The sequence below is a fragment of the Corythoichthys intestinalis genome, chromosome 16 (genome assembly GCF_030265065.1).
Source record: "Corythoichthys intestinalis isolate RoL2023-P3 chromosome 16, ASM3026506v1, whole genome shotgun sequence".
Lineage (NCBI taxonomy): Eukaryota > Metazoa > Chordata > Actinopteri > Syngnathiformes > Syngnathidae > Corythoichthys > Corythoichthys intestinalis.
In genome coordinates, this window is record NC_080410.1 from 42,912,473 (window position 1) to 42,930,523 (window position 18,051).

An 18,051-nucleotide genomic window follows, 5' to 3' on the forward strand; every position below is an offset into this window, starting at 1 on the left:
CAAGATAGTTGTACAGTTCAGGGTAGCTAGCAGATGTCAGGCAAATACGGCGGAGACAGCGGGTCAAAAAACATCGATTTAGGCATCAAATATGGATCTGGCGAATGGATAAACTGAAGCTTTTCCACATAACGCCTTTTATGCAACGCATCAAGTGAGTTTACGGCATCCGAAAGCACCGGGTCTTCCATGAAATGCATTATAAATTGCTCGATCAATTGAGACCATTGATAATACAGACACAAAATGACGGACAAGTGGGCGGAACCATACAGCGAGCACGTGATTTTGTGACGTCGGTGGGTAGGGTCTATATCGTCCCTACGAATGTTGAGACCAAACCTATGCTCTTCCAAAGTAACGGCGGTTTTTGTGGTGAAGGACAAGCGCAAGACCACAAACAGTTTTCATTTCAATCTTATAAAAAAAAAATTAAAACAAGAGCTTAGACTAAGAAAAATACAATAGAATATTCAAAAACTAAATTTTGGCCTTAAATAAAATATTGTTTTTCTTTTCACACTTTTTGTTTAGCAATCTGTAATAAATTGATTAAAGTATCAGAATTACAAGTTTTGAAAACAACTGAATATTTCACTAAAGGTCAGAATTTAATTCTGTGGTTTGTACACCACTCTTTACTCTCATTTATGTTGCATGAATTATCGCAAATGCATGTTATTTTCTTACTTTTACGTATCGATGATATGTACCGTGTGTGCGTGTTTTGTGAAGAATGCTGATGAGATATGAAATAACCAGTAGCCAATTGAATAAGCTACCCTTTTTGGTTTATATATTTGGAAATCTGACACTAAAGGAGTCAGTGCCTCACCAACCATGAACCTCACCGCACGTCACTGGCGAATCGTATCGTGAGTTACCCAGAGGTTTTTTCAATAAAATGAGAACTACAGTGAGTTTGACAATTGTGAATAAAAAAATAAATAACAGCATTATTAAAGATGAATAAATACTAGGGTTGTTCCGATCATGTTTTTTTGCTCCCGATCTTATCCCAATCGTTTTAGTTTGAGTATCTGCCGATCCCGATATTTCCCGATTCGATTGCTTGTTTTTTGCTCCCGATTCAATTCCAATCAATCCCGATAATTTTTCCCGATCATATACATTTTGGCAATGCATTAAGAAAAAAATGAATAAAACTCGGACGAATATATACATTCAACATACAGTACATAAGTACTGTGTTTGTTTATTATGACAATAAACCCTCAAGATGGCATTTACATTATTAACATTCTTTCTGTGAGAGGGATCCACGGATAGAAAGACTTGTGACTTTGTATATTGTGACTAAATATTGCCATCTAGTGTATTTGTTGAGCTTTCAGTAAATGATACTGTAGCCATGCCCCAATGCATGATGGGAAGTGGAATCATGACTACGTAGTGCTACCAATTGATATATCTTCTCTGCGTTGGGAAATAACATAAGGCGTTAAGAAAAAGATCAATTGCTACCTTGCTTCCCCACATTCCTTCCCATGATATTTCTAATCGTAGGGAGAGGGATTGTAAGGCTTTAGCCATTTAAAAAAAAGCTCCAAAGACTGCCAAAATTCACTGTACTCATTTTAAGCTGCCTTTCATCTCTCTATATAGGTAAAACGGCGCCATTACAGATTGAGCGCGACAATGCGTGAGTGGATCTTGCAGCGCATGCATTAATTGCGTTAAATATTTTAACGTGATACATTTTTAAAAATATTAACTACCGCCGTTATCGGGACAAATTTGATAACCCTACCTTAAGTCTAAACTAAAGACTCTGGATGAGTAACATATTATGTCTCTAACGTTAAATACAATCAGAAAACGATTTAATTAAAAAACATATATATATATATATATATTAAAAAAAGGCATGGCCGATATTTTTTTGCCGATTCCGATACTTTGAAAATGATGTGATCAGACCCGATCGATCGGGACATCCCTAATAAATACAAAAGTAAATGCTACTAACCGTTCATGCCTTTGTGCGTAATACAAGGTAAAGGGGAATTCCTCGGCGTGGATGCTAAAATTGGATCCAAGGGCGTGGCACCCAGATAGCTCTTGTAATTGGTGTCGAGGTCTCCGGTAACAAACCTCATCATGGACTGACTGAGGGAGGCGCTGACTTCCGAAATGGCTAATGTGTACAATAAAGAGCGTAAAAGAATGATTTTGTATTTTAAAAAAAAAGTTATCGTATCGTTTCAATACTGGACATACCATCAGCAAGCTCAGCTCCAAAGATAATAGCCCGAGAGCGAGACACCCCGATGCAGTGAATGAGCGAATCCGCGCGGAGGTTGAAGTTGATGAGCGCTGCTTCCACGCCGACTTTGGCAAAGCCCAGCCAGAGCGCCACCTGCAACGGGCGACTCTCCATGAAGAGGGCCACCACGTCTCCGGTGATCCAACCCTGACTTCTGGCCCAGTTGGCCACCGCGTTGGAAATCTGGTCCAGCTGGGTGAACGTCCACGCTTCGCCCGTGGCCTCGTAGATCAGCGCGACCTTGTTGGGGTTGCGTTTTACCGTCTGAGCAAACATGGTGAGGACGTTGCTGTCGTCGCGCATGTAGTGCCACATGGCCAGTTTGACTCTTAGGAGAACGCATAGACCTCTGGTGAGAGCCAGGAAAAGAACGGATGAGAAGTTGTCAATAACGTTGTACTGTTTATCACGAGTAGACGTCCAATACGTTTGAATTAGGAGGGTGGCAACAAATTAACATTCGTTTAATCGCTGCTATCCCATCTAAGCTATAGTTTTTTTGTTACCTTTTTTAGTTACACGAGAAGGATAAATCTCAAACCATCTTTCTGGGATTTAGTCGGCTTCCTGACAAGTCTGACTTACGTGAAGTCTCTTTTGAACGTCCGCGCCGCTATATAGAAGTATTTCCATTTGCTGGTGCCCAAGTAGACCCCAAGTCCCGCCACCACACTCCAGGGCCAGGACACCCCGAGGAGACGCAGCAGTCCCATGGAGCCCAGAGAGGCTGACACACTCGCTGCATTGTGCATTCTACAAATAGAAGGATAAGATTACACAGATGGACAGTTAGATATGTGTATTTAAAAGAGGTGGGTAGTAAGGCATTACATGTACGCCATTACATTTACTTGAGCAACTTTTTGAGAAAAATGTACTTCTAAGATTAGTTTTCTTAAGCTATACATTTTACTTTTATTTGAGTAGATTTGTGAAGAAAAAAACAGCACTCTTTCTTTGCTACTTTGGGCTATACAAGTTAAATTTTTCCTCTTTATTGTGCCTATTAGATTTATTTATTTATTTTTTGCCAGCGATGCCAAGAGTAGCTCTACCAATTTCACCAATGAGACGTCGCAACAATAATCACATGACTCCATTATACCAATCAGATGCATGCTTGCCGTTCTTGTTCATGCCATCATGTTCAATCATGTGGTGTCTTCAAAGCACTGCAAAAAATGAAGTGTTTGACAAAGAGCGCTGGCCTCAACATGACTCGAAAGCACGGATTTTAACCTCCCTCAGTTTTTATTTGGCACCGATTGACCATGGAAAACCAAAGTTATGATCCTTTTAATTTCATAGTAGGAACTACGAAGGAAGTAAAGGGGTTTAAACTAGGAAGTTTTTTTTCTACTAGAGGGCACTCGGGCTCTTTGGATGAATGATGTTTCATTTTGGTAATTTCTTTCGCTGGAATTCAATGATTTCTTTTTTTATTTCTTTGGCTTAATGTGGTTATGTAATGCATTATTGTACATTATCATTATAACAACAGTTCATATACCACCCCTAGCAAAAAGTATGGAATCACCAGTCTCTGACGAGCACTCACTCAGACATTTTATCATGTAGAACAAACTCAGATAAAAAGCTTGAAAAAAAATAATGAATTACCGTAATTTCCCGAATACAACGCGCACCTTTTTCCCCCCAAAATCGTATGCGGCGACCCGTTGCCGACCATTACGGTACGTGACGTCACCGTTTTGTTTCGGAAATACTTCACTCTAATCGGCCGAATGATTTCGTCTGTGTTAAATTCTGCTTTTTTTCACTCTTCCTAAAGCACAGAATTTAGTTTCTTGAACTCATTTGAGTCAACGTTTATTGCAGCTCCGCAACTCGGACCATAACAAACGTAAGTACACAGACTTCCTGTGTCCGTCAACTCTATCCGTCCGTCGGGAAACTCAAACCCAAATAACAATAGTTCTTATTGTTACTGTCGCGTTGACAGCGATGAGCTCTCACAGATTTCCGACTTACGTTCCCAATTTCATTTTACCGTATCAATCCATGGAAGAAACATTTAATCACCATGATGAAACGAGCAAGTTATACAGCAGCCATTAAAAGAAAAGTCACATCTGTTTTGTTTTCTCCTAGATTCTGGTAAGTTGGAGAAGTTGTCAAATCATATTATTACCGTAAATATTGTCAGTTTATGGTAATGTTTTGAACTACCAATGTGCTATGCTTGTGCTGCGTTTCACCAGTCAGTAAAATGACATTTCTGTATCTGTACACGAGCTGTTTTCTTGTATTCTTCTATTTGTTGGTGCTAAAATTAGGGTGCGCGTTATAAACGGGTACAATAAATTTCCCTAGATTTTACAAGTAAATTTGGGGTGCGCATTATACACGGGTGCGCCTTCTATTCTGCAAATTACGGTAGTTCAAAAGTGCAACTCTTTAGCATTCAGAAACACTAAAAGAAATGAATAAAAAACATTGCGGTGGTTAGTAAATGTTAATTTTATAGCGCAAGTGCAGGGAGATATATATGGAATGAAAATATGGAATCATGAGAAACAAACAAAGACATAACAATCAAAACAAATCTCTAGTATTTAGTAGCAACACCTCTGGCTTTTATGACAGCTTGCAGTCTCTGAGGCATGGGCTTGATGAGTATTCGTCATCAATTCGGTGCCAACTCTCTTTGATTGCAGTTGCCAGATCATCCTTGCAGGTCGGAGCCTTGCTGTGGACCATTTTTTTCAATATCCACCACAGGTTTTCAATAAGGTTGAGATCTGGGCTATTTGCAGTCCGTGACAATTGACTGGATGAGTCTTTCTCCAAGGAATGCTTTAAGAGTTTTAGCTCTGTGGCATGATGCATGGTCATCTTGGAAAATCACAAACATATTTTCAATTGAAGGGATAAGAAAGCTGTCTAAAATTTCAATGTAAACTTGTGCATTTATTGAAAATTTAACCACAGCCATCTCCCCAGTGCCTTTGCCTAACATGCAGCCCCATATCATCAAGGACTGAGGGAATTTTGATGTTTTCTTCAGGCAGTCATCTTTGTACATCTCACTGGAACAGCACCCAACAAAAGTTCCAGCATCACCATTCACCACCTTGTCAAAAGTCAAGAATCTGCATTGGACAAGGTGATGATGCTGGAACCTTTGTTTGGTGCTGTTCCAGTGAGATTTAGAGCAGCACTTTTGAACTAATTCATTATTTTTGCAAGCTTTTTATCTGAGTTTGTTCTACATGATAAAATGTCAGAATGAGTGCTCGTCCGAGACTGGCGATTCCATACTTTTTGCTAGAGGTTGTAGATAACTGCTGAAAAAAACAATACCATTGTTTAAAAAAAAACAAAAAAAAACAAACAAACAAAAATGTAAGCAGTTACTCACAATGTTACACATTACTTGAGTTTTCTTTTCACCAAATACTTTTTTACTTGTACTTGACTACATTTTTGGACGACTACTTTTACTTTTACTTGAGGAATACACATATTATTTTGAAGTAACGCTACTTACTTACTTACTTGAGCCTGTCGCGATATGCAATGAGTCAAATTATCGCACGATAAATAAAAATGAGGGCGGTAATTTTCCTGGCTGCGATTTATCGCAGCGTGCGTGCTCTCGGCACATGTGCGTGTTAATTACATATAGACTCCAGTAGCTTTCACAGATGTTTATTTGCCATGGCGTGGAATTAATGTTTAAAACATACAAAATAAAGAAACACTTCTATATTAAACATTGTAAAACGTTAGCATTGCTACATTGAGGCTAATGGAAAAAAGACAATGTACTAACCACTGTAGTCTGCTATGAAACATTGAAAGTCTTCCCCACAACGCAAAATTGCGGTTAAAAGGTGACATATGAAACATGAAAACTCGCTGGATTAAAAAATTTGCAAGCGATGCGGACAAACGAAAAATAATCTATTACTGATACAAAATGCATGACGAAAGAGAAGTGCATTTTACTTTTGTTTCTTTTTACTGAGTGTAAAGCTTACAGTTAGTGGCTTAGCAAACGTACGTCCGGTGAACATTTCGAAATAAAAGCATGCCATTTTCAGATTTCTGGAGGCAATCGCATATACTTCAGATTCTACTCTAAGAATTCATTTAAAATGAGACCCATTATGAAAAATCTGATTGGAATTGATAATATGATGTAATAAATGATAATAATTTGGCTTCAAATGTGTTGCATGCACACTGTGCAGGACAAGATGACACTCATTTTGGATCAAATTAACACTTTTAATGGGCACTAATTGGCAGACAACAAAAAATGACAGTGGGTTTCTCACCTATTTCATATTATGCATCTAACTAGCTTTAAAATGACTCATAATGCATGTTTTTTTTTCATTTTTTTTTTTTTTAATATTTATAAATTTTAATATAGTTTGTGTTAAGAATAACAATATTGCTTTTCAATAGGTGATTTATTAGGATGTATTGTCACTATATTTGTGGTTGAATAGGTTAAAAAAAAAAAAACAAGCAATAATATCGCATATCGCAATAATTTATGAGACCATATATCGCCTACTAAAATGTGTTATCGCGACAGGCCTACTCTTACTTGAGTACAATATTTGGCTACTCTACCCACCTCTGGTAATTAATACATTTGCAGGAAGACACATGCATATATTGTAAGGGCGTAGGTTTGCATAGGGACGGTAGGGACAGAACAATACCAACTTTTTAGGATGCTCAAATTGTCCCCACCAACTTTTAAGCAACCTGGTTTGCATTTTATAATGAGTTCAGTTACATAGGTAATTTAAAATGCCTTCCCAAACGTTGTAAGGATACAAATGATTATGAAGTGAATTATTTTCATGATGTTCAGACTTATATTTACCCCTTTTTCACTGCTGAATGTGGTAGTCCATTTTCCCCCATCAAACTCACGTTTGATTGGCTGATGACTTGAAACCCCCCCCCACACACACACACACTGACCCGACGAAAATACAACAAATCGCCAACATGTTGCCTCATCCTCCCCCTTCAAAGAGGAGGGGATATTAAAAGTTTTTTTTTCAGTCAGCAGCAGCAGCCCCTATAAGTAATATAAAAAGACATCAATGTTATGGAGGTGGGGAACACACCACTAGTGTTGCTATTGAAATTTTGCTACAACCTGCATCAGAGTTTGCATAACATTAAACTGTGAATTTGCTAACCTGCAAAACTCGAATTGGAAGCTGCTTAGAGAGAAGTGCCCTCCACTTTTGTATGTATTTTCTGCTGTTAACGTTAATTAAACTGTGAGAAATGTAGTGAACCGAGGTTTACCCCCTTCTACTCTATTTTCATTTTTGTTTTGTTTATGTGGTCTTAAAGCAACACTTGGTAACTTTTCAGTTTTGGTCGATTTTAGTAACGCTCGTGGACAAAAGCGGTAGTTTTTTAAAGACTGCATATCCCATGAGGACCAGCGCATGAGCGCATACTGTCTTCCTATGAGGGGCGTAACAGAAAATAATTGAGAAGCACTGGTATAACTCAATACAGATTTATTTTGCAATGAACAGTTAGCCTATTAATTAAATAGGTTCATATTCGTGAGAAATGTAGCCCTGACCCCCGTTTACACAATCTGTTTGGTCTTATTAATGTCCCGTCCCCAGCAAAAACTGTACATGCATGTTATGCTGTTACATCGTCCCTACCAAGGTTGAGCCCAAACCGACACCCTTGATATATTGTCAGACAGCTAGCTAACCGGATACAGACAGACAGACAGGTAGAACACTTCAAGGCACAGTCAAGTGATAAATATGTTTATAATAGAAATGACTCAAGCATGCATAACACTTGGGCAACTCATACGAATTTATGATACAGATTCACGTTCACTTTTTGCACAGTTCTTTGGAATACATCAGGGGGTTTGGCTTAAAATGAACTTGAACTATGCATTTATAATACAGGTCACGTGGGTTAGCTTAGCATGAATGAACTTAACTTACCTCAAGTAAACAGCCACGGCAGTGTCACCTTTCACCCAATAACCTAAAGTTAACCGAAGGGGGGGGGGGGGGGGGGGGGGGTCACGGCCACATGTAGTCGTTTTCAAAAATTACTTCCGATTTGGTGCGGCTTTCCTGAGCGATAAGTTGCCTACTGTTGAACGGGTGTTGTTAATAGTAGTGAGACTTTTGCATGACGCCGGTTCGCGTGGTTTCAGTTTAAAAAAAAAAAAAAAAAATAGTGACTGACACTCCAAATGTCGTCCGACGTTCGTAAATGTTCCGGAAGCAAGTGCGCTGTTTACAAACGAAAGTCCATGGTGTATACCCGGGTAGTTAAGCTAAATGGAATTGCGCTTATTCAAGTTTTTAGAGTGGTCCTGCCTATTTTTCTTCCTTCTGTACTCCATGTTGAACAGAGACGTCGCCGATGAAGCCCCGCCCTGCTGTTCCGCGAGCGCCAGTTACGCAGCATTTCTATTGGTCAAGGGAGATGCTTGTCAAAGCAATATTTGGTTTCTATTGGATAACATCATCAACGCCTCTTTAACATCGAAGCGTATTTGTCAGATGTTGCTAAATGGTACCACCAATGGCACAGATTACTAAATGTTGCGTAAATCTCTTTGAAAGTGGCACATCCTCTCACACAATCCTCCTTTTCGGCGTATAAAATTGCTGATTTTACTGATTTTCTGTGAAAAATTGAAGTCCGAAGTTTGACGAATTACTGTCCAAAGTGACTTGGGAATAATTTAGCATACAGTACATGAAAAGAAAGCCTGACATTAGATGCCCCCCCTCCCCCCCAAGAAGTGAGGTTACACATTTTTCTTTTATCTAGCTGAGTAATTTGCTCTAAAACGTAAATTCAAAACACTGCAGCATTGAATGAATATGAAGACATAAATCTGTATGGACGTTTTTCTAAAATGCCACTCCAAAATCAGCATAAATAATTAAATATTTGACATAACAGTAGTCCCTCGTTTTTCGCGGTTAATATTAGGGTTGTTCCGATCATGTTTTTTTTTGCTCCGGATCGTTTTAGTTTGAGTATCTGCCGATCCCGATATTTCCCTATCCGATGCTTTTTTTTTTTTGCTCCCGATTCAATTCCAATCATTCCCAATAATTTTTCCCGATCATATACATATTGGCAATGCATTAAGAAAAAAATGAATAAAACTCGGACGAATACATACATTCAACATACAGTACATAAGTACTGTATTTGTTTATTATGACAATAAATCCTCAAGATGGCATTTACATTGTTAACATTCTGTCTGTGAGAGGGATCCACGGATAGAAAGATTTGTAATTCTTAAAGGATAAATGTGACTTTGTATATTGTGACTAAATATTGCCATCTAGTGTATTTGTTGAGCTTTCAGTAAATGATACTGTAGCCATTTAACTGTTCTGCCCAAATGCATGATGGGAAGTGCAACCATGACTGTGCGTAGGGGCACCAATTGATATATCTTCTCTGCGTTGGGAAATAACATAGGGCATTAAGAAAAAGATCAGCTATTACCTTTCTTGCCCACATTGCTTCCCACGATATTTCTAATTGTTGAGAGAGGGATTTTAAAAAGGCTCCAAAGACTGCCAAAATTCACTCTACTCATTTTACGCTGCCTTTTAGCTCTATATATAGGTAAAACGGCGCCATTATAGATTGAACGCGACAATGCGTGAGTAGGTCGTGCAACGCATGCGTTAATTGCGTTAAATGTTTTAACGTGATTAATTTAGAAAAAAATAATTCCCGCCATTAAGGCGATAAATTTGATAGCCCTATTTTAAGCCAAAACTAAAGACTCTGGATGAGTGTAAGACAGTTTGTCTGTAACGTTAAATACAATTAGAAAGCGATTTAATTTATATATATATATATATATATATATATAATATATATATATATAATATATATATATATTTTTTTTCGTGTTGAATGCATTTATTCAGATTTAACAGCATAGGAATAGATACATCTAAGACATGTTTTCCCCTTTTTCCCAAAGTATACTTAAAGCAACACTTGGTAACTTTTCAGTTTTGGTCAATTTGAGCGACACCGGTGGACAAAAGTGATAGTGTTTTTGCCACAAGGCGTTTCCCATGAGAACCAGCGCACACCCGCATAGTGTCGTAAAATGATGATGGTCGCCTGCAGATGGATTAAACAACATTTCTGTTTTCAGCGGCTGTGTGAAGGATGAAAAGTTATAAGGTAATGAATCGAGTTCTGGCTAAACAATAGCATATTAGGCTTAGCAACCGTCATATGCTACACCCGACCCGAACACATCAGCACTGACGAGTTTGGTTGGGGGGTGTCATGCCAGCTGGACCAATGTTTATTCTGTATACCCTGATAGTAGAGGCGTGCGAAATTTCCGATTCTTAGATTATTCGCGATTCGGCCTTGGAAGATTCGAGAACGATTCACAAACTTCCAAATTCCGATTATTGAATCATACCAGGTAGAGCGGAACTAAAACACAGTCGGCGCGGTCTTCAGGGCGCAATGAGGAACGGACCGAAAGTAAATATCATGTTCAACTCATGCTGCTAGATTAAAAAAAACAATAATACCTGACTGCGGCCGACAGCCGCTACAAACAATGCCCAGTTGCTAGTTGCTACAAACATACGGCCACATACAGCTACAGTAGATATCACATATATGCGGAACTAGATGCAAAATGACAGACGACGGCGGTGTTAGAACATGTATTAGAGAACTAGATGCGAAATGACAGACTCGGCCAGCGTTAGTAGACAGCCGCCATCTTAAAGCAGTGGACTTATCTAGAAGGCTCTGTTGTAGCGAACCTAATTAACTTTTTATCTAAAATACTCCTAAATTGGCAAAATATTTACTTGAATCTATCTTTAAATGATTAATCAGTTTTAAAACTTTTACATGTCAAAAGTAGACAGAAGGGAAATTATGGAAAACTTGAGCAATTTTTACAACTTTAACGGCTGATTCACAACATTAAATTAATTGAATGTACAGTGCCTTGCAAAAGTATTCGGCCCCCTTGAATCTTGCAACCTTTCGCCACATTTCAGGCTTCAAACATAAAGATATGAAATTAATTTTTTTTGTCAAGAATCAACAACAAGTGGGACACAATCGTGAAGTGGAACAACATTTATTGGATAATTTAAACTTTTTTAACAAATAAAAAACTGAAAAGTGGGGCGTGCAATATTATTCGGCCCCTTTACTTTCAGTGCAGCAAACTCACTCCAGAAGTTCAGTGAGGATCTCTGAATGATCCAATGTTGTCCTAAATGACCGATGATGATAAATAGAATCCACCTGTGTGTAATCAAGTCTCCGTATAAATGCACCTGCTCTGTGATAGTCTCAGGGTTCTGTTTAAAGTGCAGAGAGCATTATGAAAACCAAGGAACACATCAGGCAGGTCCGAGATACTGTTGTGGAGAAGTTTAAAGCCGGATTTGGATACAAAAAGATTTCCCAAGCTTTAAACATCTCAACGAGCACTGTGCAAGCCATCATATTGAAATGGAAGGAGCATCAAACCACTGCAAATCTACCAAGACCAGGCCGTCCTTCCAAACTTTCTTCTCAAACAAGGAGAAAACTGATCAGAGATGCAGCCAAGAGGCCCATGATCACTCTGGATGAACTGCAGAGATCTACAGCTGAGGTGGAAGAGTCTGTCCATAGGACAACAATCAGTCGTACTCTGCACAAATCTGGCCTTTATGGAAGAGTGGCAAGAAGAAAGCCATTTCTCAAAGATATCCATAAAAAGTCTCGTTTAAAGTTTGCCACAAGCCACCTGGGAGACACACCAAACATGTGGAAGGAGGTGCTCTGGTCAGATGAAACCAAAATTGAACTTTTTGGCCAGAATGCAAAACGATATGTTTGGCATAAAAGCAACACAGCTCATCACCCTGAACACACCATCCCCACTGTCAAACATGGTGGTGGCAGCATCATGGTTTGGGCCTGCTTTTCTTCAGCAGGGACAGGGAAGATGGTTAAAATTGACGGGAAGATGGATGCAGCCAAATACAGGAACATTCTGGAAGAAAACCTGTTGGTATCTGCACAAGACCTGAGACTGGGACGGAGATTTATCTTCCAACAGGACAATGATCCAAAACATAAAGCCAAATCTACAATGGAATGGTTAAAAAATAAACGTATCCAGGTGTTAGAATGGCCAAGTCAAAGTCCAGACCTGAATCCAATCGAGAATCTGTGGAAAGAGCTGAAGACTGCTGTTCACAAACACTCTCCATCCAACCTCACTGAGCTCGAGTTGTTTTGCAAGGAAGAATGGGCAAGAATGTCAGTCTCTCGATGTGCAAAACTGATAGAAACATACCCCAAGTGACTTTCAGCTGTAATTGGAGCAAAAGTTGGCGCTACAAAGTATTAACGCAAGGGGGCCGAATAATATTGCACGCCCCACTTTTCAGTTTTTTGTTAAAAAAGTTTAAATTATCCAATAAATTTTGTTCCACTTCACGATTGTGTCCCACTTGTTGTTGATTCTTGACAAAAAAATTAAAATTTTATATCTTTATGTTTGAAGCCTGAAATGTGGTGAAAGGTTGCAAGGTTCAAGGGGGCCTAATACTTTTGCAAGGCACTGTAGTTTAAAGGTTCTGATACAGAATGGGGACTTCAGTATTTTATTTACTATTTTCAATCGTTAACTTGATACTGAACTAGTGGTTTGGTTTAGCCAGAGAGGATTTTTGAACGATTTTGGAACTAATGTATAAAACATTAAAAGCGGGGTTAGGGGGAGGGGGGGGGCTTATCAGTAATCGATTTATAATCGAATTGAGCCTCTGAATCATAATCGTAATCAGATCGTTAGGTGCCCAAAGACTCCCACCTCTTCCTGATAGACTCCCTTTTTTTCCCACCTACGACAAAACTTTTTGTTTCTGTTGCTCTGCCATCTTTGCAGAATTCACCTGAAAGCGTTCGCAACGACTTCCGTCTTTATAATAAATGTGGAAAGGGGAAAATGACGTATGCCATAAAGCACTCAGCACATTTGAAGTTTTTTTTTGTGTGTGTGCCAGGGTTCCCGCCACCAAAGTTAATTAGTGCCGGTGAAAGCGATACAGGCCCCCTCCATGATATAAAAGAGGGGTCATTCAACTCGTTGTCAATCGACATATCACAAATGTTATGAAAATATTTTATAAAGGTTTAAAAGTTACCTAGTTTTGCTTTAAAAATGTATATCTTAAATACGTATATTCTAATAAATGTTTTTAAAGCAATGCAAATAGAGATGTGATCGGGTCCGATCACGTCATTTTCAAAGTATCGGAATCGGCAAAAAAATATCGGCCATGCCTTTTTTTAATTTATATATATTTTTAAATTAAATCGTTTTCTAATTGTATTTAACGTTACAGACATAATATGTTACACTCATCCAGAGTCTTTAGTTTAGGCTTAAGGTAGAGTTATCAAATTTATCCTGATAACAGCGGTAATTAATTTTTAAAAAAATGTATCACGTTAAAATATTTAACGCAATTAATGCATGCGCTGCACGACCCACTCACGCATTGTCGCGCTCAATCTGTAGTGGCGCCGTTTCAACTCCCGTAAAATGAGTAGAGTGAATTTTGGCAGCCTTTGGGGCCTTTTTTTAATTTGCTAAAGCCTTACAATCCCTCTCCCAACGATTAGAAATATGGGAAGCAATGTGGGGAAGCAAAGTAGCAATTGATCTTTTTCTTAACGCCTTATGTAATTTCAGAGAAGATATATCAATTGGTAACACTTCGCACAGTCATGGTCCCCGTCAAGCATTTGGTTATGGCTACAGTATCATTTACTGAAAGCTCAACAAATATACTAGATGGCAATATTTAGTCACAATATACAAAGTCACAAGTCTTTCTATCCTTGGATCCCTCTCACAGAAAGAATGTTAATAATGTAAATGCCATCTTGAGGATTTATTGTCATGATAAACAAATACAGTACTTATGTACTGTATGTTGAATGTATATATTCGTCCGAGTTTTATTCATTTTTTTCTTAATGCATTGCCAAAATGTATATGATCGGGGAAAATTGTCAGGAATGATTGATATTGAATCGGGAGCAAACAAAAGCAATCGGATCGGGAAATATCGGGATCGGCAGATACTCAAACTAAAATGATCGGGAACGGATCGGGAGCAAAAAACATGATCGGAACAACCCTAGTAGTTATGTGCTGTATTTTAAATGCATATGTTCGTCCGAGTTTTACTCATTTTTTTCTTAATGCATTGTCAAAATGTATACGATCGGGAAAAATTATCGGGAATGACTGGAATTGAATCGGGAGCAAAAAAAAAAAGCAATCGGATCGGGAAATATCGGGATCGGCAGATACTCAAACTAAAACGATCGGGATCGGATCGGGAGCAAAAAAACATGATCGAAACAACCCTAAATGCAAATGTAATAGTTATTATATAAACTAGATATTTATAAATGAAAACAATGATTTGTACATGTATACATGCTTATATCTTAACATTTTTAAATAAAATACTGTATTTATTTGATTTTTTTTTTTAATTGAAAAAAATCTGTGATGTACTGAGGGCGCGAAGTAGCGAGAGAGCACTGTAGATCCTATGCGGATCTTATTTTGAGTGAACTATAAGTGAAAAGCTTTAGCTGCAAGTTGCCACTTTTTTGCTCAACTGAAAACATCATATTGCCTACAATAACATATAAACAATTGCTCTGCCAGAATCCAAAAATGTATTTCAAATTGAAATCACGAAGCATTGCTAGAACCGCAAGGAAGTGACTCAATCAAATCTCACACACACACAGGAAACCTGCGTAACAACGGCCCGTTGCACCACACCAACGCTCATATTCTCCCCGACACCTGACTTGAACAGTTTAAGAACATACCTGTACCCTTGTAGCCAAAGAAAACAAACACCAGAGTCCAATAATAAGTCTTACGGAGTACATTAGCGTACTGCAAAGGCCTGCATTCTCAACTGTAGTGACCAAAAATGGCACTAAATTTACAACTTGATTTCCTCCAAACAAGATTGGGCAGTTCCACAACCATATACGTATAGTACGTGTTCCACCAGGTTAACAAGTTCTCCACCTTAAGAATGCCTTTGTGTTCAATCACATACTGCAAACCACAGCACAGTTAGCAGTCGTGTGCAGAGGTTTAGTTCAGAAGTGTGTAACGCCCTATCTTGTTTATATATGACATAATTTGCCATGAAGCCATGGAACGTTAATGTCAGTTGATAGTGGCTGTCTGGTTGAGTAGGGATTTTTTTTCTCCAATTGACATTTTAAACCATGGGCCGTCAAATGAACTGGGAGCTTCCCTCAGTTCAAATGACTCATTCTAACATACAGTGCCTTGCAAAAGTATTCGGCCCCCTTGAATCTTGCAACCTTTCACCACATTTCAGGCTTCAAACATAAAGATATGAAATTTAATTTTTTTGTCAAGAATCAACAACAAGTGGGACACCATCGTGAAGTGGAACAACATTTATTGGATAATTTAAACTTTTTTAACAAATAAAAAACTGAAAAGTGGGGCGTGCAATATTATTCGGCCCCTTTACTTTCAGTGCAGCAAACTCACTCCAGAAGTTCAGTGAGGATCTCTGAATGATCCAATGTTGTCCTAAATGACCGATGATGATAAATAGAATCCAAATGTGTGTAATCAAGTCTCCGTATAAATGCACCTGCTCTGTGATAGTCTCAGGGTTCTGTTTAAAGCCGAGAGAGCATTATGAAAACCAAGGAACACACCAGGCAGGTCCGAGATACTGTTGTGGAGAAGTTTAAAGCCGGATTTGGATACAAAAAGATTTCCCAAGCTTTAAACATCTCAAGGAGCACTGTGCAAGCCATCATATTGAAATGGAAGGAGCATCAGACCACTCCAAATCTACCAAGACCCGGCCGTCCTTCCAAACTTTCTTCTCAAACAAGGAGAAAACTGATCAGAGATGCAGCCAAGAGGCCCATGATCACTCTGGATGAACTGCAGAGATCTACAGCTGAGGTGGGAGAGTCTGTCAATCAGTCGTACACTGCACAAATCTGGCCTTTATGGAAGAGTGGCAAGAAGAAAGCCATTTCTCAAAGATATCCATAAAAAGTCTCGTTTAAAGTTTGCCACAAGCCACCTGGGAGACACACCAAACATGTGGAAGAAGGTGCTCTGGTCAGATGAAACCAAAATTGAACTTTTTGGCCACAATGCAAAACGATATGTTTGGCGTAAAAGCAACACAGCTCATCACCCTGAACACACCATCCCCACTGTCAAACATGGTGGTGGCAGCATCATGGTTTGGGCCTGCTTTTCTTCAGCAGGGACAGGGAAGATGGTTAAAATTGACGGGAAGATGCATGCAGCCAAATACAGGAACATTCTGGAAGAAAACCTGTTGGTATCTGCACAAGACCTGAGACTGGGACGGAGATTTATCTTCCAACAGGTCAATGATCCAAAACATAAAGCCAAATCTACAATGGAATGGTTAAAAAATAAACGTATCCAGGTGTTAGAATGGCCAAATCAAAGTCCAGACCTGAATCCAATCGAGAATCTGTGGAAAGAGCTGAAGACTGCTGTTCACAAACACTCTCCATCCAACCTCACTGAGCTCGAGCTGTTTTGCAAGGAAGAATGGACAAGAATGTCAGTCTCTCGATGTGCAAAACTGATAGAAACATACCCCAAGCGACTTGCAGCTGTAATTGGAGCAAAAGGTGGCGCTACAAAGTATTAACGCAAGGGGGCCGAATAATATTGCACGCCCCAATTTTCAGTTTTTTTGTTAAAAAAGTTTAAATTATCCAATAAATTTTGTTCCACTTCACGATTGTGTCCCACTTGTTGTTGATTCTTGACAAAAAAATTAAAATTTTATATCTTTATGTTTGAAGCCTGAAATGTGGCGAAAGGTTGCAAGGTTCAAGGGGGCCGAATACTTTTGCAAGGCACTGTATTCTTTCATATTTTACTCAGTATATTCATTTCCACTTTGTCTTTTACAGTAACTGTCTGTAACCTGCAGGGGCGTGACAATAAATCGAAAAGGGGAAATATAGTGATCTGGGCCATGCAGAGACCGATGGAGGGGCAGGTGCTCATAGATCAAAAGGGGCACATGAACAAAAATTTAATACACCTTACAACAACATAACTGCCAGTTTAACCAGCTTTACAGTATAATTGGCTGTGAATGTGACAGACTTTAATTGGGGGGGGGGGGGGGGGGGGGATAGTGAATAGAAATCAACACTGTCATCAACACTTTCTGGCTGTGACTCAGTCAGTCTTTGCTTCTTTTCTTCCTATAACCTCTAAATATCAAAACTTCCTTCCCCAACTTGTTTTTCATCTGAGAACAAACCACCTCAGATGTTCACTGAGCCACAATCAGCACAGTTTTTTCAAAACTTATTTCATGATTATCCATATTTGACAACTCTAGCACCTAATAACTAATAAAGTACTGACATAAAATGTTATAGAACAATAGCATTGTAATTATGTTTGTAGTTGTTTTATTTTATACCTGAATATCCTTGAAAACTGTATTTCTTAACTATTGTGCTCTTCACCCAGCTGATGAGGGATCCACTGCCTTTAGCAGCTTCATCCAGCTCCTTTTTTTGTAATCCCTCAACCTCCTTTCCTTATGGGGCATGTCTATATAATGAAATATAAATCCTAAGTTTAAAAC

At 38.8% G+C, this 18,051-nt stretch overlaps 1 protein-coding gene across 2 annotated transcripts in view; it reads right to left on the minus strand.

The window, feature by feature from the left end:
* The window catches only part of slc27a1a (solute carrier family 27 member 1a), a 30,980-nt gene extending 15,611 nt beyond the window's left edge, over window positions 1–15,369 (minus strand). The window contains exons 1-4 of one of the 2 annotated variants that reach the window (XM_057817719.1): window positions 15,221–15,369; window positions 2,873–3,040; window positions 2,242–2,636; window positions 1,991–2,158 (exon numbers count right to left, since the gene is read on the minus strand). In XM_057817719.1, coding sequence (XP_057673702.1) covers window positions 1,991–2,158; window positions 2,242–2,636; window positions 2,873–3,039 — 730 coding nt within the window. In that variant the 5' untranslated portion in view covers window position 3,040; window positions 15,221–15,369. Of the gene's footprint in view, window positions 1–1,990; window positions 2,159–2,241; window positions 2,637–2,872; window positions 3,041–8,268; window positions 8,706–15,220 lie in introns of those variants that run through there. The other variant, XM_057817718.1, reaches the window with a different exon arrangement.
* Window positions 15,370–18,051: the final 2,682 nt, after the last annotated feature.